Here is a 25,711-nt window from a genome sequence, read left to right as displayed (position 1 = left end):
TTTGTTGTCATGGAGAATTAATCTTTCATCTTTGTGAGTGATGGCATATTCAGGTAATATTTGTGTTAGAACTGGGGGTCTCTAGTTGGCAGAGGTAGGTACCACTGTCCAAATAGGGACCCTTGCTTCTAGTCAGGGTAGGAAGGATGCACTCTTTAGATAACCCCCTGCTCACCCCCTTGGTAGCTTGGCATAAGCAGTCAGGCTTATCAAAGGCAATGTGCTAAGTATTTGTACCAACACTCACAGTAACACAGTGAAAACACCACAAACCGACTCCACAACAGTTTAGAAAAATAAAGGTATTTAATCTAAACTACACAAGACCAAAATGACAAAAATCCAACATAATATGGTTTCAAATGAGTTCTTAAGGTTGCGTTAAAATAATCCACAGTTGCGTCATGCTTTAGCTAACAGTACCTTGAGATGCGACAAAAGTTCCAAGTGAAAGCTGTAGCGTTGAAAAGCAAGTGATGCAGCATCTAAACCAGCAAAAACGAAATCCAGCACAGCGTCAAAAATACAGGAGGCAGAGGCAAAAAGACTGAGGAAACCACGCCAAAGATGCCAGGTCTAACAATTTGTATTTCAGAAAACGTTTAACGGGTGGGTGGTGTTTAGGCTGTAGCTCTTTTAGTTCGGGAAATGAATCTCTTCAGAGTGGGGATAGGTGGTAGTTGTGACACACTCAAGTACCCTAGTTACCTCGTTTTAAGTATTTGGGTACTTGTTTGTTGTGAGCTGGTACTTGCATCTCTGATTGTCTCAAGAGCATCTCTAGCTTCAATTTCAGTTACATTGGGGGAATGGTTATGTTCTTTGACATTTACTACATTGGTTTTTATCGTAGTGGCTCTCCCATTAGTAATATTTTCCGCATTTCCACTCATTTTCTCTTGGGTATACGTGTAGCCCATGTAGGAGAGAAGTAGTTACCCCTTTTGTAAAGTACTGAATTTCACTCTCTCTGCTTTTTTTTTGGTTAATCTTTCGATATATATTTATTAATTATAGAATTTTGAACAGTAAACATTTTGCATAATTAATATGTCTGAAAAAAACTTTATTTTGGTTTTTTTTTTCTTGCTGGATTTTATTTCGATTATTGATCTTTATCCACTTTTTTCTGTTGATTGAAAAGCAGAAGGTTATTGTTATTAAAGTATATTATTGTTATATATTTTCTTGTGTTATTTTATTTATTTAGTTTCTATTCTTATTTAGTTGAGGAAAAACATGCTTACTATTTTTTGTTGACTTTTTTTGATGATTTTGTTTACATTGTAGTTTATAGAAGTTGGCAAGAGAAAAATATTTGTTAGTTACATTTGCTTTTTAATTTATTTTAATTTTGTTAATTAGTTTGTTTTATTTGTTGGTTAGTTTATATACTTAATTCATTTTATATTTTAGTGTAAGGTTGTTTTTGTTTGTGTTTTCGAAGTTAATTCTTGCTTTGTTGATCTAAGGTGGACTTTTATTGAAGTGTAATCTGTGAAATATAACATAAAAGGTTATAATTTAAGTACATTTGTTTATTTTGCTTTTCAGTCTATATATTTAATTGAAGAAAAAAATACTTACTGAATGCAGTTGGTGAAGTTAATTTTTGATGATGCTTTTTGTTGAATTTTGTAGAAGCTGTTAAGAGAAGTATTTGTTAGGAATAAATAATTTAGTATTCAATTTATAGTTTTTTAATAGTTTGGTCTAATTGTTGGTTATTTTATATACTTACTTTGTAACAAATTTTTCTCATCTTCATTTTGTATTTTTTTATTCTAATGTTTATTTTGGGGTTTTTGGGTAGAGTTGCGAAGTATAATCTGTGAAAAATAAAACATTACGTTGTAATTTTAGTTAATTTGATTATCTATATTATTTAGCGTTTATTTTCATTGATTTGTAATTAAATAAATATTCTAACTCTTTTTAGTTGATTGAGTCTCTTTGGTAAAAAGAAAATATTTATAGCTATGTTTTGCTATTTTATTAGGTTTAGTACTTTTAAATCATTAATGTTAGTTATTGGTGAAGTAATATACTTACTTTGTGTTATATTTTATTTTGTTGTGTACATAAATATTTGTGTTGAATTTTCTAGAAGCAATTTTAGTGAGGTTGCATCTGTTATATGTAAAGGAAAATATATTAGAATATTTTACAAGCTTTTTTTATTTATTCAGTTACAAAGTGTTATGCTTACCTTTATTACCGGATGATGGAATAGTTTTTGGTGTAGTAGTTTTTCGTTTTGTCTTCACTCTCTCTCAAAGGTTCCCTCTTTCTCCAAGGTCATTTGGTAAGTTTTATGTCAATTATTTGATTGTTTTTATAGTGTTTGGTTAATTAGGTAGAGTTTTCTATTGGTTTGTGTTTGTGTGTTTAAAATTTACTGGTTGAAATAGCTTTTTTGAAATTTTTAGCTGTTACATTGTGATTTATTTAATGTTTATTATGTTTGTTTATTGTTAATATTTAATTTTATATGTAGATAAATGTTTTATATTTTTTATATTTTATATATATTTATGTTAGTTTTCTTATTTTTATATATATTTTATGTTCTATTGTTTGTTTATTAATTTGTTTTTGTATTTTTAATTTATGTGTTTAAATTATTTTGGTTAATTATTTTTATTGTTTATTTAAAAATATTTGGTATATGTTAGTTTATTGTATTATCGTAAAATATTGTCAATATTGTTTGTATCAATATGTTTGATGTTTCATTTGATTTTAATGTTATCGATATTTTTGTGCTCTATATTTTTGTTGTCGATATTTTTGTGATGAGATTTATTTGAACCATATTTTTAATCGATGTTAGTGTCATTCCTATTTTGTGTATTGTGTTTCAATATTTTTGTTTACAATATTATTGACTCGATAAATCTGTAGTTAAATGTTATTTATGAGAGTTGATGTTGTATCAGTGATCCGTATTTTTCAAAATGTCTTCTTTCCTACACACTGGCTTAAGTTTGGAAGGCACATTTGCAGCAAAATTCAATTGGTAATAATGAATAGTCTACTATTCTATGGTCCTACATATCTTCCAATAAAAATGGTACCTCACTTGTGTGGGTAGGCTTAGTGCCTTCAAAAGGAAATTGGACAAAATGCAACATTGACACATCAAATTTTTTCACTAAAAACGAACCATTTTTTTACAATGTAGGTAGCTGTGGATTTTAGGCCATACTTCAGGCAGCACCTAGGGAAACCTAGCAAACCTGAACATTTTTGATAACTAAACATTTAAGGAAATCCAGGGTGGTGGGGACTCACGTGGCACTTACCAGCTTTTTGTGCCCGGAATCCCTTGCAAACCTCAAACTTTGATTAAAAAAGCCCATTTTCCTCACATTTGTGTGATGGAACGTTCTGGAATCTGCAGGTAGCCACACACTTCCTACACCTAGAATTAACCCAAGTCTCCTAGTTCTTGTATGGGTACGCCTAATGTCCATACTAGGAAAAGTACCAGAACACACAAATATTTACACTAAGAAATTACCCTTTTTTGCAATGGTGATAGCTGGAGATTGGGTCCTAGCTCAGGTGGCACATAGGTAAATCCAGTAAACCTGAACAATTCTTAAAACAAGATGCCATGGGGAATCCAGGAAGGGGTGACTTGCGTGGTTCTCACCAGATTTTGTTACCCAGAGTCACTTGCAAACATCAGATTTCGACAAAAAAAACATTTTCCTCAACTTTGTGTGATGGAAGTTCTGGAAATTGTGGGGAGCCACAGACTTCCTTCCACTTAGCATTCCCCCAAGTCTCCTGATAACAATGGTACCTCACTTGTGTGAGTAGGCCTAGTGTCCGTGACAGGATATTGTCCTGAATGCAACATGTATACATTTTTCCATTCAGAATTCTTTTTGGGAATGGTGGAAACTATGGATTTAGGCCCTAGGTCAGCCTGCACCTGGGGAAACCTAAGAAACATACACTTTTTTTTAAAACTAGACACCTAGGGAAATCCTGGGTGGGGTGGCATGCATTGCTCTTACCAGAGTATGTAGCCCAGAATCCCTTGAAAACTTCAATCTTTGACGAAAACCTAATTTTTCTCACATTTCTGTGATGGAAAGTTCTGAAATTCTCCCACGTCTCCCAATAAAAATAGTATCTTCCTTTTGTGGGTAGGCCTTGTGCCTACGAATGTAATATTCTACAGAAAACTGACTCTTTTTCTGTAAAGTGGCTAGCTGTAGATTTTGGGTCTTAGGTTATCCAGCACTCACTCACCTGCCATACCTGTGCCTTTTTTTCAAATTAGACACATGGGGAATCCAGGGTATACCCCTCAATGTTCTCGCCAGGTTTTCTTGCCCAGAATCACTTGCAAACCTCAAACATTGACTACACGTTGACAAAACAAATTTTCCTTTAATTTCTGTGATGGAAATTTCTGGAATCTGCGGTAGCCACACACATCCTACCAACTATCCTTTCCTGAAGTCTCACTAGAACTATGGTAACTTACTTGTGTGGGTAGGCCTAGTGCCAGCGGCAGGAAATGGTCCAAAACCCAACATGGACACATCACATTTCTCCACAGAAAATAAACAGGTTTTTTTGCAATGTGGGTTTCTGTGGATTTTGGGACCTAGCTCTGCAGGCACTTAGGGAGACCGAGCAAACCTGTACATTTTTAAAAACTAGGCAACTAAGGGAGTCCTGGGGTGTATAACTTGCCTAGCTCTCATCAGCTTTTTCTTTTACCCAGTACCTCTTGCAAACTTTGACTAAAAAAGCACATTTCCTCTTATTTCTGTGATGTAAACTCTTGGAATCTGTGGAGTGCCACAACCTTCCTGCCACCTAGCATTTCGTTGACCGCCCAATAAAAATGACGCCCCACTTGTGTGGGTAGCCCTACTGCCCGTAAGAGGAAAGGGCCTAATACTCAACATAGATACATCACATCTTTACACTATAAACTGAAACTTTTTTTGCATTTTGGTCAGCTGTGGATTTTGGGGCCTAGGTCAGCCGTCACCTTGGCAAACCTATCAAACCTGCACATTGTTATAACCTAGTCAACCAGAGGAGGCCAAGGGCGTGTGAGTTGCATGGCTCTCCCCAGGTAATTTGACCCAGAAACCTTTGCAAACCTCAAACCTTGACTAACAATATTTTCCACACATTTCTGTGAGAAAAACATCTGGAATCTGTGGGGACCCACAAATTTCCTACCACCCTGGATCATTGGTGGCTGATGAAAATAGTAAGTAGTGGGGTGAGCAAACACTTACTGAGAGACACCAGCAATGCCTTTAAGCTCAGTGCCAAAGCTCTCTATCATGGCTGGTTAAAAATACTCCTTACTCCCGAGATCACCTGACTTTAGGCTGAAGGCAGTGCAAGTTTCTCATAGAGCCTGTCAGTCGGTCAAAAAAGTATAGAATAATACAAATATTTACTTTACGTATTGTCATCCTCAGTGTTCTCTACTGCAGTTCCAGCGTGTGTCTCAGAGCTTCAGGAAAAAATTCAATGATAATTAAGTCAGTTTATTACCATTTTTTTCACTTTGGCTGCACCTGCATCTGGGGTGAGGCGATGCTCATTAGCCCATATGGAGCAGCCACCACTGTACAGGATTCCACAAAGTCTCTCAATAATAATGCTGTGTGGGTTGGCCTAGTGCCCAGGACAGGAAAGGGCCCCAAGCGCAACATAGACACATCACATTTTTGCACTGAAAACCTAACCCATTTGTGCGAGTTAGGTAGCTGTATAGTTTGGGCCTAGCTCAGCCAGCACCTAGGCAAACCTAGCAAAGCTGCACATTTTTTAAAAACTAGGAAACTGATGAGCCCAGGATTGTGTGACATACGTGACTCTCACTGGGCAATATTACCAAGAAGCCTTTGCAAATCTCAAACTATGACTAAAAACACAACTTTTCCACACGTTTCTGTGAGAAAAGCATCTTGAATCTGTGGAGAGGTACACATTTTCTTACCACCCAGCAATCCACAAAGTCTCTCAATAAAAATGCTACCTCACTTGTATGGGTAGGCCTGGTGCAAACGACAGAAAAGGACCCCAAGTGTAACATCGACACATCACATTTTTGTATTGAAAACTGACCCTTTATTTTGCAAACCTTTTTTTAAAACTAGACAACCAGGAGATTCCATGGGTGTGTGACATGTATGGCTCTCATCAGGTAATATTACCCAGAAGCCTTTGCAAACCTCGGACTTTGACTAAAAACACATTTTCCACCCATTTCTGAGGAAAACTTCTGGAATCAGTGGGTAGCCACAAATTTCCTACCACACTGAGTTCCCACATATCTCCCAATAATAATTGTACCCCACTTGTGTGTAAGCCAAGAGACCCCATAACAAAAGTTCCTAAAGCGCTATGTTGTGAGATAAACAAGGCTGGGTGATAGGAAATGTTTGCCTCCCCACAGATTCCAGATGTTTTCCTCACAGAAATGTGTGCTTTCATTTGCAGTCTGCAAAGGGTTCTTTGTAACATTTCCTGGTGAGAGCCATACAAGGCACATACCCCTGGACTCCCCTGAGTCTCCTTGTTGCATGTTTATCAGGAGAATTGGTGGAATGCTGGGTGTTAAAACATTTATGGCCATTGCGACGGAGTATCCCTTCCGCCACAGACATAAATCTGATACTAATTTTTTTATGTTAATCCGCCACTTACACTTGATGGTTTTAGCACCTCCAGAAATGCAAGTTACAAAGAACAAATACTTATCACAGTCTTTGAATAATGAAACCAAGGCTACTGAAGGTGAGCCATGAAGTCATGTCAAGGAACCAACCGCTTTATGGTCCATTCATATGCCATTCATGCACCACACACAAAAATGTCATACAACCGGCCCCAGGCCCAATCCAACAGATCAGGGCACTCAAATCAACATACAACCGCCATTCAAGGGCCCTTTACATTCATAAACCACAGGATGAAATCTTCATCCAAGACTACCTCTAAACCATTCATCAACCAAATTGCACTGAAACAAACCTCTATAAACACATAAGTCCAGACATGTTGACGGTTGGTGTGTCCAAAACCTTCACAAATTAATAAAAGGTTTGACTACCTTTTTACTACCTGTCATGTACCTATATCTGTCGACATTCTGAATATTTTTAAATGTGTGCCTAGACAAACCTTTACTAACGGCTTGCATGACATCCACATGAAGGTCAGGTAGACGTTTTTTACATGCGACTTTAGTGCACTCACTGTGGTAATTCCAACTACTTCCAGTTTATGGATGTAAGTTGGGGTGTCCAAGAATGCCTTCCGAGGACTACATTCCTCAAACTGAGTGAGCATATCTAGCTTTTAAACTGTGGCAAATGTGCTGAGGAAGACTGTCTAAGCTCCATAAAGAGCACATCATTAACTAAGAACTTGTTTTGACACACAGGATAGTCATGAATAACATATTTCCCATCCACCATTATGTGTGTGCTGTGACTGTAACGCACTTGTCTTACGACAAACTGAATAATCTACTAAACTGTGATTGAGGATGAACATGACAAGCAGGAGTAACATTTTACTCATACATGTAGCTTTGGGTGCAGATGTCTTGGTAATGGTGGGATTTTTTGTATAGTGCACAATTTCCAGAGAGGGTATCCTGCCGCCAATGCAGGAACAGTCAGGGCTGACCCCAGGATTAACCTAGTTGAAGAGCCAAGTATTCAGCTTTGTGCGGAATGCAATAATTTTAGAGACAGCGCAGATGTGTAGGGGCAGGTCATTCCGCCATTTTGGATCCAGTTAGTAGAAGTCAGTTCTTCTTGTTCTGGTGTTGCGTATGCATGGATTATGTGTGAGTACAAGTCTGGATGAGCAAAGGTGTCTGGAAGGTTTCTGAAATCTGTGGCGGCAGTGAGGTATGGGCAAGTGCTGTGTAAGGTTTTGAATGTATGCGTTGGGTTTGAAAAGAGCTGTGGTTGAGGAGCCAATGAAGCTGTTTCAAGTGCAAGGTGTGTACATGTTCAGGCTGCTTGCTGCGTTCTGTATGGTTTAGAGTCATCTGCTTAGTTGAGTGAGGGAGTAATTCAATAACGGGTGAGTGTGGTGCCAATGGGTTTGAGTTTGTTGGTGAAGATGAAGTGATGGCAGGTGTGTCTGTACTACCTTGGCTATCTCCATTCTACCTATGTGACATCTCAGTGAGAACACACCTACCCTAAGCTTTTCCTAACCGTACATGTCTCTGTCCCCTTCAAAGTCCTGACTAATCCTGTAAACTTGCCAAGTGTACCTTTACTAACGCCTTCCTTTGCTAGCTACTTGAAGCTCAAGAAAATGAGTCTTCCATGCACCTTCAGGGCACTCACTGTGCTAAATCCAACTCCTTCCAGTTTGAGCATGTAATTTGGAGGTGTCTGAGAATGGCTTCCGAGGCCTACATTCCTTGTACTAAGTGAGCACATCTACCTTTGAAACTAAGGCAAACTTGCTGGGGAATACTGCCTAAGTTCCCTAACTTAGGAGTTGGCCTAAGTTAGGGAACTTATGAGAGGAGTTGGCCTAACGGCTAGGGCGCTCGACCTCGGACCTGGGGAACTGGGTTTGAGTCTCGGCAATGAAGCTAAAAACATCCTGTGATTCTGGGCAAATCATGTAATCCCCCCGTGCCTAACAAAAATGAACGTGTGTCCTCATGTAACGTAACTGGTGCTATGTAAAGCACTCTGGTACCAGATTCGGGTCAAGTTTGTGCTATATAAAACTCTGCAAAAAAAAAATATATATATATCCAGTGGGAATCATTCACCAACACTTCTACTTTTGCTTTGAAATAGTGAAAACTAAATTAATAACTTGTATCATAATTAGGGCTTCCCCTTTTATGGTATTTATTTTTTCAACATTTCCCTCTGTATTTCTCCATATTTATTTTTTTGCCATCTTATTGGTATTTATCTATGTTTATTTTGTGTTTTGAGAATAAATGGAGTTGTAAAAGGTTATAGTTCCACATTTCTTTAACTGATAAACAAGAATTCATACTTTTATGCCTGTCACATTTGAGCAAACATTACACCCACAGGTAACTATTAGCATTCTATCCAGATATATGTTAACATATGCCTGTATTTAAGGAAGTCTCATCTTGTTTTTTAACTCGCAATGCAGTACATCTGCTCAGTTGTTGGTCTGGAATTCATGAAGGACACCATGAACAGTCACTCACAAGAAGCACAACTTTTTGTATTTATACACCTTTAAAAATAAATACAGACAGGAAACAAATTGTTTCTGTCTATATTTATCTGTAAAAATCTGTAAAAATGGAAAACTGGGCATCTTAATCATAATCAATGTTATTGAAAAGGGTACAGGGCACAGCATCTTGTATAATGATGATTTTCAAATGTTTAGTGTAAGGATGATAAACATTTCTTAATGTATCAATATTAGTGAAGATGATGCAGTAAACAAATATATATACACAACAACACAGAACATGGCACTGAACAGATCTCAATGTTGCATAATATTTTATATCAAACATATATAAGTAGAAATGCTGTCTGTTTACCCATGGTATCTCCTGGTGAACCATAACATGTTTGAAAGCAACTTAGGAACGGGATGTTGGTGTATTGACCTGTAGTTAGTCTTCAGGTCTCATCAGAATGAAAGTCGTCTGACTAAAGTTCCCTTGAAACTGTGGAGCTTTGGTAACTTCTGTAAGGAATTCGTGCATGAATATTTCAAGACCAAGTCTACTATGTATATCGGGCTGCTTGGTTAATTCTACAGTTCTGATGAAGTAAACAAATTATTCAGGAGAAGTGCACCTTTGTATTGTGTGGAGACAGCAGTCACACCTACACATCATACAAGAGTACTCCTAGACAAAGCAAAAAATGCAAAACGGGCTGCTTGGTTCCTTAGACAGCCCGTAGAGATACATGGATTAGTCAGGGAAAGCATACCTTTGCATGGTGTCATGCCGCCGATGAGAAATTTAGTCAGATGACTTTTGTCCTGCTAAGACCTGAAGACTAACTAGGGGTCGAAATGTCAATATCTCCTTCCTAAATTGCCTTTCAAAACATGTTATGGATAACATGACTTGTTTTGATTATGATGCAAGTTACTAATTGAGTTTGCACACTTTCAACGCAAACGTAGAAGTGTTGGTGAATGAGTCCCTTGAGACATTGATATGACTTATTACACTTACCCTGGTTCTTGTGGGCAATCAGTGTGGTCCTTGTGTTGTATACATACGTTCCTTAAAAAGCACTTCAAAAACTGGTCAAGACTTTGTGTATTTCCACACAGGGTACTGGATGACAATGTGGCTTATGTTCCATACACCATTATGTGCAGTGTAGAAACTATCATGCACTTTCAATCAGCGAACAGAACACCTTCTGACAGCAGATAAAGGAGTTGCGGAGGCCATAAGCAAGTCCATAATTTCCTCAAGTGGAGGAAAGCAATATATACTCCTGTTTGCCTAGTGAAGTAGTGGCCCATGAAAGGAAGGTATCCATGCACAGCCATTGATAGGTTTTTATTATAGCAGCTCCACCTCACTCAAATGCCCAAAACTTAACTTTTTTATGATACAACATAAAGCAAGTTGGAAAACACAGGGCTGGCTGAGATGGACACTGGGGACAATAAACATGACTCTCCTGCCTCTTTCCTTGCTTAGATCAGACTCTACAATGATGACATGGTCGAGCCCTTTTAGTTGTTTGAGGAATACAGTTAGCAAAGTGTGGATCCTGCAGTCTTGCCACTTTCTCCAGAGCATATGAAATGGAGGCTGTTGCTTCTGTAGAAGTAAGACTTTCAATGAAGTCAAGTAAAAAAAACACATTAATCTTCCTGCGGTGGTCTGACGATAAACAACATACACATTGTATGTTGCCATATGGATCAGGTGGGCAAACAGCTTCTTAAACCAAATGTGAGTTTATAGCTCACATTGTGTGGCTGATGAACCTGGTCATTCTTATCCACTCCATCTTTGTACTTGTTGTAATCAAGCATACAGGTGGGCTTATGAACTTCGGGGAAGTGCTCTCTTCATGAATCGTAGTGAGCACATACATATTACGCCTAATGGTTTTAGATTTGAATTCTTCCCTATATACACTGTACACATAACCAGTGGAGCTCTCACACAGCATGTACAATGTGATAACATAGCAAGCTCTTTTACTCACAATGTACTGTCTGGCACTGAAGAAAGAACTTTAAAACAGGTGCTTGAGCTGTTCACTGGAGCTCAACAGTCTTAGTGCCTCAACTGTTGAGATCCCAATCAAGCGTTGCAATAACGTGGGTGAAGCTTTGGCATCAGTTGATCTAAATTTCCGAAGAGTTGGAGCATAAAGACATGCAGCTGCCTCCGGTTATTCCAGACCCCGTGTGGCTTTTAAATGGAGCCTCAACCAAGGTCCATGAAGACTAATGCATGACAGTACATTCCTCTCAAACCTGGCCACTGGTTTGGGCATTGCAGGATATTGATGCTGAAACTGTCTTATCAGGCTATAAGCATGTACTTTATTCGCAACCATATGCTTTCCAATATTTAAGGTGCTCTAGCCTCCCTTGAAAATAATTGAAAGCCAGAATTACATATACTTCAAATTCAAAATGACCGTCTACCAGCAGTGGTGGAAGTTTGAAAGATACATGGGTGCCTTCAAATTCCGGCTTAATCAATGAGTCAGAAATTACTGGATGTGGAGCCCTAGTCACAGGCAAGATCAGTTTCACTGCTGCTGGACTCATAATTTTTATGACAGGATAGTTTTGAATGTAGATTCTATCAATGTGAATGCATGAATAATTTTTAGTGTTTTTTTTATATATAAATAGGTGTAGACTATCTATCTATACAGTGGGGAAAAGTGCCTTTCTGCAAATGGCAGAAAGAGGGTACTATGTGTTGTTAAAATACCCCTCACACACTATGAATCCCATAGTGTCATTCTCCCATCATTGGGGTCTTGCCGTCCCTCTACGGGGCGGGGCGTGCTACGACCTACGTGATATGCGGGAGCACTTAGTTATTTGACGATAGGCTATGTGATTGGTGCAGACAGTGGTGAGTGATAGGGAGTATAGGGACCTATATAAGTGAGTTTTAGTGCAAAAAAGGGTTTAAAAATTCCCTGGCTAGTCGAAAAAATTTATTTAATGGCTTCGCCGGCTGGGAACGTTAAAAAGAGGTTAGTAAGTAGAACAAAGCGTGTAGTCTACTTATGTCGACATGACATGTTTCGTAGGCAGTCCCCTCCTGCCTACTCATCAGGACCTCTGTTTATCCCTACAGAAAAGTACTCAGTTTTTTACTAAATGTAGTGAGCCTATTGTCCTAGGACCCGGCAGCAAAAATCGTCTGTCTGGTCTTGCTTCTGGGCTTGAGTTGGCCCAAGCGAAGCTGTTTTGAAAAAAGACCTGTTGTGGCCTATTGGCAGATGTGTTCCGTGCCTCATGAGCCTGCGTCTAGGGCATTAGCGGCTTAGTGACCGCTTCAAGCAGAACAAGTCATTCCATACCCTTCGGAAGATCCGATGAATTGGAGCTGCCAGAGGCACGGAACACATCTGCCAATAGGCCACAGAGGTCCTGATGAGTAGGCAGGAGGGGACTGCCTACGAAACATGTCATGTCGACATAAGTAGACTACAAGTTTTGTTCTACTTACTAACCCCTTTATAACGTTCCCAGCTGACGAAGCCATTAAATTAATTTTGTTCGACTAGCCAGGGAATTTTTAAACCCTTTTTTGCACTAACACTCACTTATATAGGTCCCTACACTCCCTATCACTCACCACTGTCTGCACCAATCACATAGCCTATCGTCAAATAACTAAGTGCTCCCGCATATCACGTAGGTTGTAGCACGCCCCGCCCCGTAGAGGGACGGGAAGACCCCAATGATGGGAGAATGACACTATGGGATTCATAGTGTGTGAGGGGTATTTTAACAACACATAGTGCCCTCTTTCTGCCATTTGCAGAGAGGCACTTTTTCCCACTGTATGGATAGATAGTCTACAACTATTTATGTATAAAAAAACACAAAAAATTATTCATGCATTCACATTGATAGAATCTACTTGTTTGCTTATAACGTTCTGGAGGTGTGATTCTATCATTGCCTCTACACTTCCTCAAGTGGTTTTTGGATAGTTTTGAATGTAACAAGGTTTGAACTTGGTTTGCTCTCTGATATATAAATGCATCGTAGACTGTCATACCTGGGCTTCCAAATTATAGGGGGTTATTAGGATGCGGATTTTCCGCATCCTCTGGGCCGGCGGAAGCCACCGCCGGCCCGGAGAATGCGAAAATCCGCAGCGGACCCACCAAAGACCCACCGCCACATTAGGATGGCTGGTGGGTCCTGGTTTCCATCCGCAGCTTTTCCGCCACGGCTGGCTTACAACCGCGGTGGAAAAGCTCTAATATGGTGACGGTGTCTGTCAGACACCGTCTGCCATATTAGGATGGCCTGTTTCAGATGCTTTTCCGCGGCGGGTTTTCCGCCGTGGAAAAGCATGTGTAACTTCACTGCGGGGGCCCGTTGCGGGCCCCCTAGGTGAAGGGGGGTGCCCATGGGGAGTACCTATGGTACCCCCCTGCATTTGTATGCAGAAAGCGGCAGGCACCGCGCGGTGCCTGCCTCTTTCTGCATACAAATGCAACACCTGCATTTTTAACATTGCCGCGGGTGCAGCTTGAAGCCGCACCCGCCGCAATGTTAAAAATAGAGGATGTGACCGCCAGGGTGGCGGTCACATCCTAATTGCACAGGAGGGAACTCCGCATGCCATGCGGAGGTTCCCTCCTGCACTGGGGTCGTGGACGGACGCAAGTCCGTCCGCGATCCTAATGAGGCCCAAAGTTCTGGAGACAATCTACAGCAAGACACATATAACTTGCGCTTAGCTTTAGCCCCTGTAATAGTTTTTGTGGCAGCTTGTAAATATCACAAATGTGTTCTTGCACATTGGGTACCTTTAATAGTATGTCTCGTCATGGTGGTAGCCTTTATGGTGGAATAATATGGAGAATTTAGAGATGGTGTTGTCCGTGTTGTTGTGCGCATATTCAGCCAACCACAATGAAGAGGTCCCCATTGTTAGAATCATGTAATAATGTGCATCGTAAGCGTGCTTCAAACATTTGATTTGATTTCTCAGTCTTTCCATCAGTTTGAGGATGGTGGCTGAAAGAAAGTTCGATGTTTAAGTCCATCAGGTTAAGCAATGCTTGCTAAAAGTGGAAAATAAACGGTTAACCTCTATTTGTAATCAATACTGATGGAATGCTATGAAAAACATGTTCTGTACATAAACTATAGCTAATTTTGAGTGTTTGGCATTCTCTTTAGGGATATAAAATGGACTATTTTGGTTAAGTGCTCTACCACCTACAAAACAGTTTTGAAACAACCTTTTGTAGGAGAGAAATTCTGCAATGAGATCTAGAGCAATGGGATTGCATGTGCTGCTTGGAGGCACTATATGTAAAACTTGTCAAATTGAGCACAACCTGATGTGCCACGTGTACAATAGCATGACGGTATAGTGTGAGTTATTTTAAGGAGAAAGTGCACTGCTCCACCTATGACATGCCCATATAATTCCTGACATCAAGCAATCTTGAAGCTGGCCCTAATAGATTAGTGGAGTTGCTAGAGAAAGCAGAATGGCTAAGTGCTGTGAGCAAAATATATTTTTCAATGAAAAACGTCAAATGCTGAGGTTAGCGGAGAGCACCAACTCAAGTGTTTGACCTGCTAGAGCTGTGGCAAATGCTACTAGAAGCCCACTTGAGTTAATTGATTTCTTAATATTCGGACTAAAAGCATTCTGCTTAAAGATCAAACGTTCCAATCAGCTACATACATTTTGAGCTAGCTAAAAACTCTCAAAGTAGGCCTGAGATTCTTCTAATCTAAACTATTTCCTTCATGAAGGGTGTCGTCCAAAATAGGCTTAATGGCAATGTGGTCAAAAGTCGACATGTCCAGGATAAGAACTCATTGGCCGAGATGATAGGCAGTTGTGAATAGTTTTTCAATACCACTTTTTCCTCTCACATTTTTTATAACAGCCTTCATATATCACGTTTATTACACGCAGGGAATAAGTATTGGCTGTTGGCAGCCAGGTCTTTGTGATGCAAAAGAGGAAACATTTGTAAGCTTCCATTAGGATAGTGAGAATTTATGCTTTCTGACCACACATAGGGCCTGAGTACAATGGAAGTCCGACCGGTGCTGTGGCAGAAGCAGAACCGCCCGACTCGAAGCCGGAAGTCCTGTTGCCCGCATTGCGATGTGACCGCCTTTACGGTTGTCGCAATGTGTATACTTTGCATTTTGGCATGTGCTGTGGGCTGCAGTACACTCTGCAGTACAAAATATACACATTTGAAACATCCCTGCAATTTATGGTGCCTGCCACATGGTGCAGGGATGTCTAGGGGGGCAGCCACATAGCGGAAGGGGCCCTCTTGGGGGCCACCAAAGTCATTTCATGCAGGGTTAATCGCCATGAAATGGTAGGCGGAAAGGGACATCCTAATCCCTACGTCATGCCTGAGTAGGCACCGCCCCATTGTAGGGAATATGAGTCCGACCGCCGAACTGACAGGATCCTTGATCCTGCCGGACGCAGAGGTCATTTTCCCGTCAGCTGAGATCTGACCGCCTGTATCCTAATGCGGCGATCAGATCCAATGAGCTGGATGGCAGTGAGACCACCACTGATGGCCTGACGATGGTGATCCCATGGCCATCGTAATCAGGCCCTTAGATATAGCTGTGATGGTAGAGCCAGGTCCATGATTTGCCTAGCAATCTAGCAGCTATCATATTATTCACTTTTGTGATATATATTGAATGGGAAATAAAGCCCTGACCTATGGTTGTATTAATGTATTAATCAACAGTCAAACAGGCTTATACACTGATAACTGTAAGAGGTTTTCTGTTCATGGCTGCTTGAATTAGCTATACTTAACTGCAGAGGTTTAATTAAGGTTATGTGTTAGTGTGCAGCTTGTTATACTGTATATAGAGAAGAAAGGGTGAAGGACAAGCCATTCATGTGAGTACAAAAGCCTCTGTTTAGCACAGATGCTAGATTTAATGTTTTGGTACACTTATAAACTCAAGAACAAGAAATGCCTAGTAGTTTAGTAACCTATTAAAGAGCTAATGTTACTAGTACCAGAATATTCTTTCCAAAAATTGGAAATGTTGTATGGTAGTGTTGAAAACAAAATAACACGCACTGAATGAATATCCGTATTAACAATTATTTGTTAATAATATGTAAATATTTTCATCTTTTCTGAACATTGTGAAGGGACAGAGAGCAAGATCGGCAAAACGGAGTCATATAGAGAAGTCCGTCCACCAAGTAGGTACCGAGGCTCCGTTTTTGAAAGCAGAAGACCATCTTCCAGGTAAATGAACTATTTGTTATGCCAACATTTATCATGGTGGAAGAAACCTGATACAAGGGTTTTTAAAATAAAAATATATCAATACACATGAACATAAGAAATTGATTTACTGCTCTATCCAGCACCTTAGGCTTGCTGTTTTCTTGGCACCATAATTTTGTGCCGAACCCAGACAAATTTAAGATGCAGTTGCCTGCACTTGTGCATTTTTTTACAGGTCTATGTAGCTGAGTTCTATTTTGTTAGTGTTCATGATAAATAACCATTGTATATAGCCACTATGTTAATATATTGGACAATAAAAATGGCACATGCCACAAATGACATTTCAAACAACAAATGTCCGGCAGTACTGGGTGTATTTAGATCTATATGTACCACAAAGCCTGTGTTCTTGCATTCTTAATTTTTCTTTCAGCAGCCACTTTACCTTTATATACAACTGGCCATTCTCGGAAGCACTGAATATAGTACATTAGGGAACTCTTCGAGTATGACATTCTCCTAAATCCATGATATTTGCCTCCTAAGAAAGAGGTAAGGGTGATTCAATACAAAGCATGACATTAGGGCCTTTATTACAAGTGCCCGGATGTTTGCTGCAATAATATCCTACACAATATAAAGAAAGACACCGCTTTGATACAAATTTATCAGGAACGATAACTATTGCCTACTTCAAGTTGTGCGATCAGAAATGGGGAATAAAGTGGATTTTGGTGCTAACCACACTAAAATATGCATGTCACGTTATTTAATTGGCATTTATAATCAGGAAATAGCAACAAATCTGATCAGGTAAGATAAAATCCACACAACTCATAATTCTGATATGTGCATTAACAGTATATTACTGCTCAAATTGGTTTGGCTTTAAGTCACAGCTCACCTTCATATATACCTCTACAAACTATATCAGATGCACTCATGTGCATCTGATATATCTGCATAGTGGAGAGGTGTGGCTCACTGGTTAGAGGCGGCAGACCTGTAAGCAGAGAACGGCCCGGGACCAGGGTTCAATTCCCGACGCGGCAGGGTCGTGGACCAGGGGTCAACGGATTCAATAATTCTCGCATCAGTGCCTACTCTAACCAGGAAACACACTCGTTAACTCTGGGCATTAAGTTGCCTCATCTCTACAACGGCCCCCCACACACGCTGGGGATGCCTGGTTTCACCTTGGAGATACCCAGAAAGGGACCATCTCACAGGGAAAACCAGGACGGGTTCCCCAGCGGTCTGCAGCGCCAGGACACTCGGTTAGAGTAACAGTGCGCTTTACAAGTATCCCACATTTACATTTACATTTTATTTACTCATCCGTTCACTGGAGTATTTATTTTTATCAATACTTTTGTGGTTTGCAAACGGTGCACTATATAACTTTTAAACTGCAAAATTACACTTCTCTACAGAGTTTACGCTTTTTTCATGCTATTGGCACAAACGTGTACAGTAACTCTATATTGTATATGACTCTGGTGTAATCACTGATGTCAGCAGTGATATCATCAATGATAGGATAGGATAGGATGTGAATTTATAGAGCACGAATTGCTGCCCGGAGGCGTCCAAGCGCTAAGAGTACCATGAACCCGCAAGAGAGCCCAAGGGAGGCTTGATTAGAGTAAGTAGGCAGGATGAAATAAGAAGGTTTTCAGCTGTTTGCAAAACGCAGAGAGATTGGGGTTGATCTCATTTAACATGTTATGAGTGATGTAATGTGTGCGGTCATAAGCAATGCATGGCATGGGCACAAGGTATAATAAGGTCAGTAAACTATATCTGGTGAATGCCACAGTTTTTTATTTTTAAACATTAGTTTTGTTCCTTATTTTAGCACCTAACTATAACGTCACTTTAACCTTTGTTTTTTTCTTCAGTGAATTGCTAGAGTTTTTTTTTACGTAAGCTAGGATCTTATTACCATACCTAACAATAATGTTTTTTTCTATGCCTGTTGGGCTGCTCGTACGTCAACCTCCTTTTTAATTTTTGTAGTTATCCCTGCTGTCTAGTGGGCTTTCTCCCCTTGAGGCACTATATCGTCACTTTAATCTTAGATTTTTTTTCAGCGCATGTTTAACATCAGCTAGGATCTAATTAGCATACCTTACTATGACATCACTTTAACATTTGTTTTTTTCTGTGCCTGGTGATTCACTCTCATGCCACCCCCTTTTTAAAAATGATCCTGGTGCCTAGCAGGCTTTCTACACCCCCCCTCCCCCCACCAGGGGTCAAAAAGATTTTTGTTGCCCTTTTTTTATTTGGGGGGGGGGGGGGAGGGGGGGCATGGCCCTCCACATCGAAGCTAACTCCACCCTCCCTTTTCTTCAATGTACCCCGTGTGTTTAAGGCTTTCTGCCCCACTGGGGGCAGATAGTGGGAAAACCAGCAATCTACTCCTGGGTAGGAAGAAAGAGTGTTGATCCCTTTTTTTTGGGGGGGGGGAGGGGGAGGGCAGCATGGTTTTTTAGTGAAGTGCAATTTTTTTGCTTGCAGTTTAAAATCTTACTAGTATAACTCCACTTAAACCTTTCTTTTTTTTGTGAATTTTTATTAGTTTTTTTAAAACATAAAGTAAGGCCTCATTACTATATGTGTGCAGCCAAGCCCTTCGCACACTGCCCCCTCCCCCAGGGTGCCATGCCCCTGCAGCGCAAGGACAAACGTCATGCACGCTAATGATAGTGCTTCCCAGATTCCTATTCTTGTTCCAAAACATCCCAATGCTCCTGTCACATACAGTGTTCACTAATCTACGTTCATTAGTGATAAGGCTGGCCTGGGCAGGAAAACAACTGAGAGTCTGGTGAGAAATACTCACCTTATCTTACGATATGGGTGGCCTTAATTTGCCAGTCCTAGAGTTGTATTATTAGGCGGCACAGAGCATGTTCCAACCCTACTGGGTCCACAGCTCATATGATTTACCAGACTTACACATAGATAGAGTTGCAGCGGACCCTCACACACTCCCTCAGACACTGTTTCGAGCCCCAACACGACACCATACAATTTTTGACTCTTTGAATGACACAGTACAAGCATAGCAGAGCCTCCTGGAGAAACAGGCCGGCTCTTTCCTGTACTTACCACACATTCTGTTAAACTGGTGCTCCTTGTTTACATTGAGACAGGAAAAAGGCATGATGCAAACCTTACACACGCTGGGAATCGATAGGATGGGAGTCTTTTTTCAGGATAGAGAGGTGTGTGGATGGGATGTGGTCAAAGATAGGTCTAATGCACCGACAGCTCTCACTCATTACCAATATTATAGAACCACAGATACAATACATGGCTTATTGGTGGACAACATGTTAAACCCTCCAGACATGCTGGCGTTGTCCTTCCTATTACAGGTAAATGTCCCCACCAGACTGATAGCGAAATTATATGCACGCAGGCCCAGTGTAACAAAGGCGCGACTCGAATTGCAAAGTGATTTAAGCAGGACCTTCAATGACAAGTATTGGCAGTACTGTTGTACCATAGTTAAGTCAGTCTTACTCAACTGTAGGCATGGACTGATCCACTTTAATTATATCAATCGAGTCTATTACACAGCAGAATTCCAGAGGTGTGGTGAGAATGAGTCCGGATTCGTGCATGTTGTGTGATTTTTCCTATGCTAAGATGCTACTCACTGTATTTTAGATTGCTTCTGCATTACAATGGAAACATCACCACTGTACAATTTGAATTATTGGCCAATAGACTACTTACCCAGATGTGTACTACTATGGTCTCTGATGTATACTGCCTTATAGTAGTTATGGGCGAAACTTTAAAGAAAGGCTGCGGTGGAGCCCAGTCAGATTGTATGTTTCTGATAGATACATCTGCCAGTGGATTCCTCACCTTGTGAATATCCCCTGCGCAGCAGCCAATCGGAAACTTTTGTAGCTCTCCACGCCGGCGAGGTCATGGACGACGTCACAGAGGGTACGACTCCGCTCGCGACCCCGCTGACATCACTGGATCCATAATAGGACCTCGTCGGCGTGATGATGTCAGTTCCCTTTTTTCCACGTCGTCGACGCCAACAGTTTTTTGGGACTCTCCGTAGTTACTTTGTAATTTCTGGTGTTCTCATCTGTTCTTATTACTTCCTTTCTAATATGTTTGGAAGAAAGTCCGGTTCAATTCCTGTAGAGAGTGTTGGGGAAGCAAATGTCTATTACTTACCCGCATCAGGACTGTGTTTGGTGCTTATCTTCCGATCACGACGTCGAAGAATGTGCGTGCTGTAGGAAGATGAACCCGAGGACATTGAAGGAAAGGGAGGCAAAATTGTTTATGGCCAAGATGAAGAAAAAAGAGAATAAGGCGAGTAAAAGAAAATCAAGATCGAGGTCGAGGTCGAGGTCTTGATCTGAATCCAGGTCGGGTTCGAAGTCGGCTTCGGGGCATTCGAAGTCGAAGAGGCATAAGAAGAAGAAGCATTCTTCAAGGCGCCACTCTGATAAAGAAACGTCACCAAAGTCATCTTCTCCTCGGCGTCGCAGAAATGACGTCGGTCCATTGCCTTCAAATCCAGCTTCACCAGTGAAGGTTGTGACTCCCAAAGTCGAGGTCTCATGATCTCCTACGCCGGCTCCCTCGGATTCGGTTCACTCTCCGGATCTTGGTGAGGTTGAGCCAGAGCATGAGGATCAGGAGCAGCCTGAGGAGGTTCCTTTATCGGTGCCGCATGGCCCAACTCCAGGAGCACCGGCTTTAGGGACGACGCCGTGTAATTATCCTCCATTCCCGGCTCTAGGTCAGGACCCATCACATTACCCTAACGCAATGTATGGCATCTTTGCGAGGGCAATGTACCCATCAGGTGCACCTGCGGGTCCCATGGGTCCTTTTGCATTTAATTTGGGTGTTCCCCAAACTTATGCCCAGGCTCAGTTTATGCCCTTTATGCCAGTGACGCCGTCCTGGAACTTTCCGGCACCGAGAGCCCCGACGCCGTATCGAGAATCTCCGGCACCGTATCGAGATTCTCTGGCACCGTCTGGTTGTCTTCGTTTAGAGACTGTGGTGCTGTGGGATCCGCATTCGACGCCGATCCCGAGGCCGACATAGTAGGTCGTGGAGCCATCGACTCCAGCCCCCAGGATCCGCTCCAGGAGGGAAGCCCAGAGGGCTGTAGAGGAGGAACGCTATCGGCAAGAGAAGGTGAACTTCTTGAATCAGAGGACTATTTTGCGGAGTTAAAGGACGCAAGTGGCCTTGATGTCTCGCCTGAGTGGGATTTTTCTCCTGGCCCGGGTGCTCCCTCTAAGGATGCAGCTCCCTATCATATGGTGGTGAGAAAAGCTGCAGAGTTATTGGACATTACTCTGCCTTCTACGGAGTTTAAATCCAATCTTTTGACTGAAGTGTTGCATTCTCCCTCATCTGTGTCTGAACCTCTATTACAATTTAATGAGGCAATGTTGGAGCCAGTGTTGGAAGTTTGGAAGAAGCCTTTGTCCGCTCCTGCGGTCTCCAGGACTGTGGCACGGAGGTATAGGGTGGCACCTGAAGATCCAGAGTTTTTGTCGGCTCATCCTGTAGTGTAGTTCCTAGTTTCCCACTAGACCCTGCGCATTGGAATAACATAAACAGTAGTATCGACGTGGAACTGCGGATATTCCAGGCCTCCACTGACTATGCTAAACTTAATTGGGTTGTGTTACCAACTAGCTCAGAGGTCACTGGAAACTTTCTTCTCTGCATAGGAAGTGATCAGCTTCCTTGGCACAGACAAGAAGGGATTCAGCTTTCCAACAACCGTGCAACATGACAACTTTGCTCCTCAGATCAAGAGTCAATCTCTAGGGTCGTGTGAAACAATAGACAGGTATTTCACTCAGTCAGTCTAGTGCAGTTTACTTTCACGAGATGTAGAGAATAGAGAGACGGGCGTTTGTCAATAAAGGGTTAACATTTATTGAACAGTCTTTCTTCTCGTACAAGAGAAATGTATTGCCACAATTGCAAGACTTGTTATGATAAAAAGTATGTACAGTAAGATAAGTATTGCGAAATAGAACTGTAAAAGCATTGATATGGTTTCTTAGCCATACAATGGTTTAAAAGTAATAAAACATATATACAGTCATATATACATTAGGCTAACATACTCAACTGGTGCTTCTAACTAAGCCTACCCCAGTGTGCCTGACCTAAGCCTAACACGTGGAAGGGGAGTAAGTAAGTAGCTTTAAGTTAAGTTGGTTTTGCCAAGGTTTGTTTCAAGAATTCTCGTCTAAGGGTTTAGTCAACACCATACCTCTGAATAGAATGATGGAGGATTGGTATCTCCTTCAGGGGTCACTCTCGATATCCCAGTCACCCGCGAGGGTAGACCGGAAACGCCGGAGCTGGATTTCTCTGCACGAGAAAGGCAGCGGGTCTCTTCAGCTCGTCGAGGAAGGAGGGGGGACAGCGTCCGCGGGCAGCTGGAATCTGCTGGATGTCTTCGCAGAGGGACGGCTGTTCAGCTCCTAAGCGTACTGCACCAAAGTTCGCGCTTTAGCAGCGATAATGGTATCAGTAGCTTCACCACCACAGGGACAGCAGGCTGCAGCGACAGAGTGCTAGATTCACCAACACGGGGTCTTGCAGGCAGCTAGCATCAGCAACAGTAGCTCATTGCTTAAGGCAACGTTGGTAATATTTATATAGGGAATAAATGGATTTATAGCCGAATAGGGGCATAAGGTCACAGTATCGATCAGGAACCTAGATAAACACGCAACACCCACTCCACGTATTCATGTCCATCAAATTACTAAAACTAAAGCAATTAGATGCATGTGTAACATTGCCCACCCCAAAATACATAAATGCATTTGAAATAGGCGTACTTGAAATACATGAAATTTAGGTACTGTACGTTTTTTGAAGCATAGAAATCATTCAAAAATATTATTGCATATGAAATCAATGAACGATTATGCAAAAAGAATTACACATGAAGTATCTCTGACAGAAGAAGGGCGAGATAAATCATCACATAAAAATGCATTGTAATAACATGTGCTAGAGGCTGGTGTAATGTTGTTATGTCTCTAGATGTGTATAGAAATAGAAGTGTGAAGCTTCTGTTCTCTAAGAATAGTTTTTACGTTAAGCAAAGAATTGTTCGTGCCAAAAAAGGGTCAAAAAAAAAATTGTCCAGTTCAAAGAATTATTGCTTGAACGGGGAAAAATAGATTTCCAAAGCTCTTTGCAGTTTTTGTTGATCAAAACTGAAGGCCGAATTCAGAGTTCATGGGAACGCTGTGTGTCGGAAAGCTTCTCAAAAGTTATTGTTTCTGTATGGGTGAGAACATCGTATCAGACAGGCTCTCAAAGAATTGGTCTACAAATTCAGGTGATAGTTCAACCAAATTAGATAGCGCTGTAACTTGGCAGGTGTGAGAATGATTGCTGTCATCATAGTCAGGAGCAGTAATGCTCACAGAACGTTGTACCTGGATGATGTTGCTTTTGTCACTCGCTCCACTGTTACCACTTGGCTGTAGTACAGGAGTCTCCACGAATGCCGTCATCAGGATTGGTAGCCGCTGGGGACAACACAATGCGTGAGCCGTTATTGGACTGAGCAAAGTATCGACGTCCATTGGTACTGCTGATGGAAGTGAAAGACAGATGTCCAACCCGCATTCATCGCCGCAAAGCATACACCGTAGCACAGGTAAAATGCAATTTTGCCATATCGGTCTGAATGAAAGGAACCAGGTCATGTTTAGATCTCTCAGCCTGGCCAATCCAAGGACGTTAGTTATCCTGTCCCGGTAGCGCATTGCTAGGATTGTCTCTTCCATTCCCATGGGAGCTATGTCTGAGCCGAGGCTTGCCATAACGAAGCAGGAGGGTCAAAAATAGAATCCCTGCGACGAGTCCCAAAAATAATGGTATGCCGCCAAAAACAGAGTGTACAAAATTAGGAACGATTCCCAAAATTGCCTGGAAGGGTGTTAGCAGTCCCGTAAAGACTGTCTTAAATATGCCTGGGATGCTTGTTGCACTAGACATGTTAAGGAGTTGGCTGAACATTTCTACGAAATGCACGGGGCAATTTGTTAATAAAAGGTCATGAACTTCAGTAGCTGTCCTTGCAACTAGAAGATCATACGTCTCTTTAGATGACGTTATAGGCACTGTTGTCTGTAAAAGTACAGATTTCATTTTGCTTAATGTATCAATTCGTATAGAATAGAGATTCAGACGAGGCCAGATGGGAGTCACTGTGTCTGCAGGCCCACTCGGAAACAATGCTTGCATACAGCATTTGACCATGGATGTTACTTCTACTAGATAACTTTTCCCTGGCACGAGGCCACAACATCTGTGATCCGTTCTAAGAATGTAACTCCCGTTCGAAAGTTGCATAAAGAAGGGCTCTATCTGAGTTGCAGGTGTGACTAGCTGGTGGCATGAAAGGTTGTTTGAATTTCCATCACATGCTCCGTGTAAATTAATACCCTGACACAAAAGTATACCGCTTAGTGAATGTTTACAGTTGTCACCACTAAGAAATACATTTTTGTCGCTGTCACTATAGCAAGAATGAGTGTATGGTAATTTCTATTCTGATTTTATATATCCTTTACCCAATTGTTCATACTGGCCAGCAGGTATGTACTCAAGGCACTTTTTAAATCGGAAAGTTGTTATCGGAATTGTGATAATTCCGTGTATTATCCATTCAATGACAGGACTCTCTGACATTGTCAATGGTAATCTCTCGAGTTTTTCGATGCTCAGGATTGTATAGTCTGCTCCTTTCTGTGCCAAACTGATCTGTTTATCAGTAAGGTTAAAACTGGAAAATAATGACGTTGTGTTGATTAAACGCCAAGGCACATAGCCCGAACGAAGATTTTGCAGCGTCCAGCCTAATTCTATAATAGAACGTAATTGAGATTGGCCATGTTGTAACATTAGCAAGTCTCTGTCTATCACATCAAAGGCAGAGGATACAATATTGTCCAATGAATATATTCTGGAAGACAGAGTCATTAACCCATTGTCTACCACAGAAAGTGATTTCTCCAAATTAATACGATCAATTTCTCGTATTTTTTCAGCAGTTTCAATTTGCTTTACTTTCCAAGCCTCGTTGTAAGCAGCATAGATACTGGTCGCTATGAAACGCTTTTGACGCTGTTTGCGTGGTCCAAGAATGAAATCGCACAAATCAGCACCATCTTTTAGTAAAGACAAGT

General features: G+C 41.2%; 1 protein-coding gene across 1 annotated transcript in view; it reads left to right on the top strand.

The window, feature by feature from the left end:
* CCDC38 (coiled-coil domain containing 38) overlaps positions 1-25,711 on the top strand; it is a 2,358,499-nt gene that overhangs the window by 751,026 nt on the left and 1,581,762 nt on the right. Inside the window, exon 8 of the mRNA XM_086919075.1 lies at positions 16,391-16,490. Coding sequence (XP_086775201.1) covers positions 16,391-16,490 — 100 coding nt within the window. The remainder of the gene's footprint in view (positions 1-16,390; positions 16,491-25,711) is intronic.

This window comes from Lissotriton vulgaris, chromosome 1_1 (assembly GCF_964263255.1).
Source record: "Lissotriton vulgaris chromosome 1_1, aLisVul1.2, whole genome shotgun sequence".
Classification (NCBI taxonomy): Eukaryota; Metazoa; Chordata; class Amphibia; order Caudata; family Salamandridae; genus Lissotriton; species Lissotriton vulgaris.
Note: the sequence above shows the minus strand (reverse complement) of the source record. Positions and strands in the feature narration are given on the sequence as shown.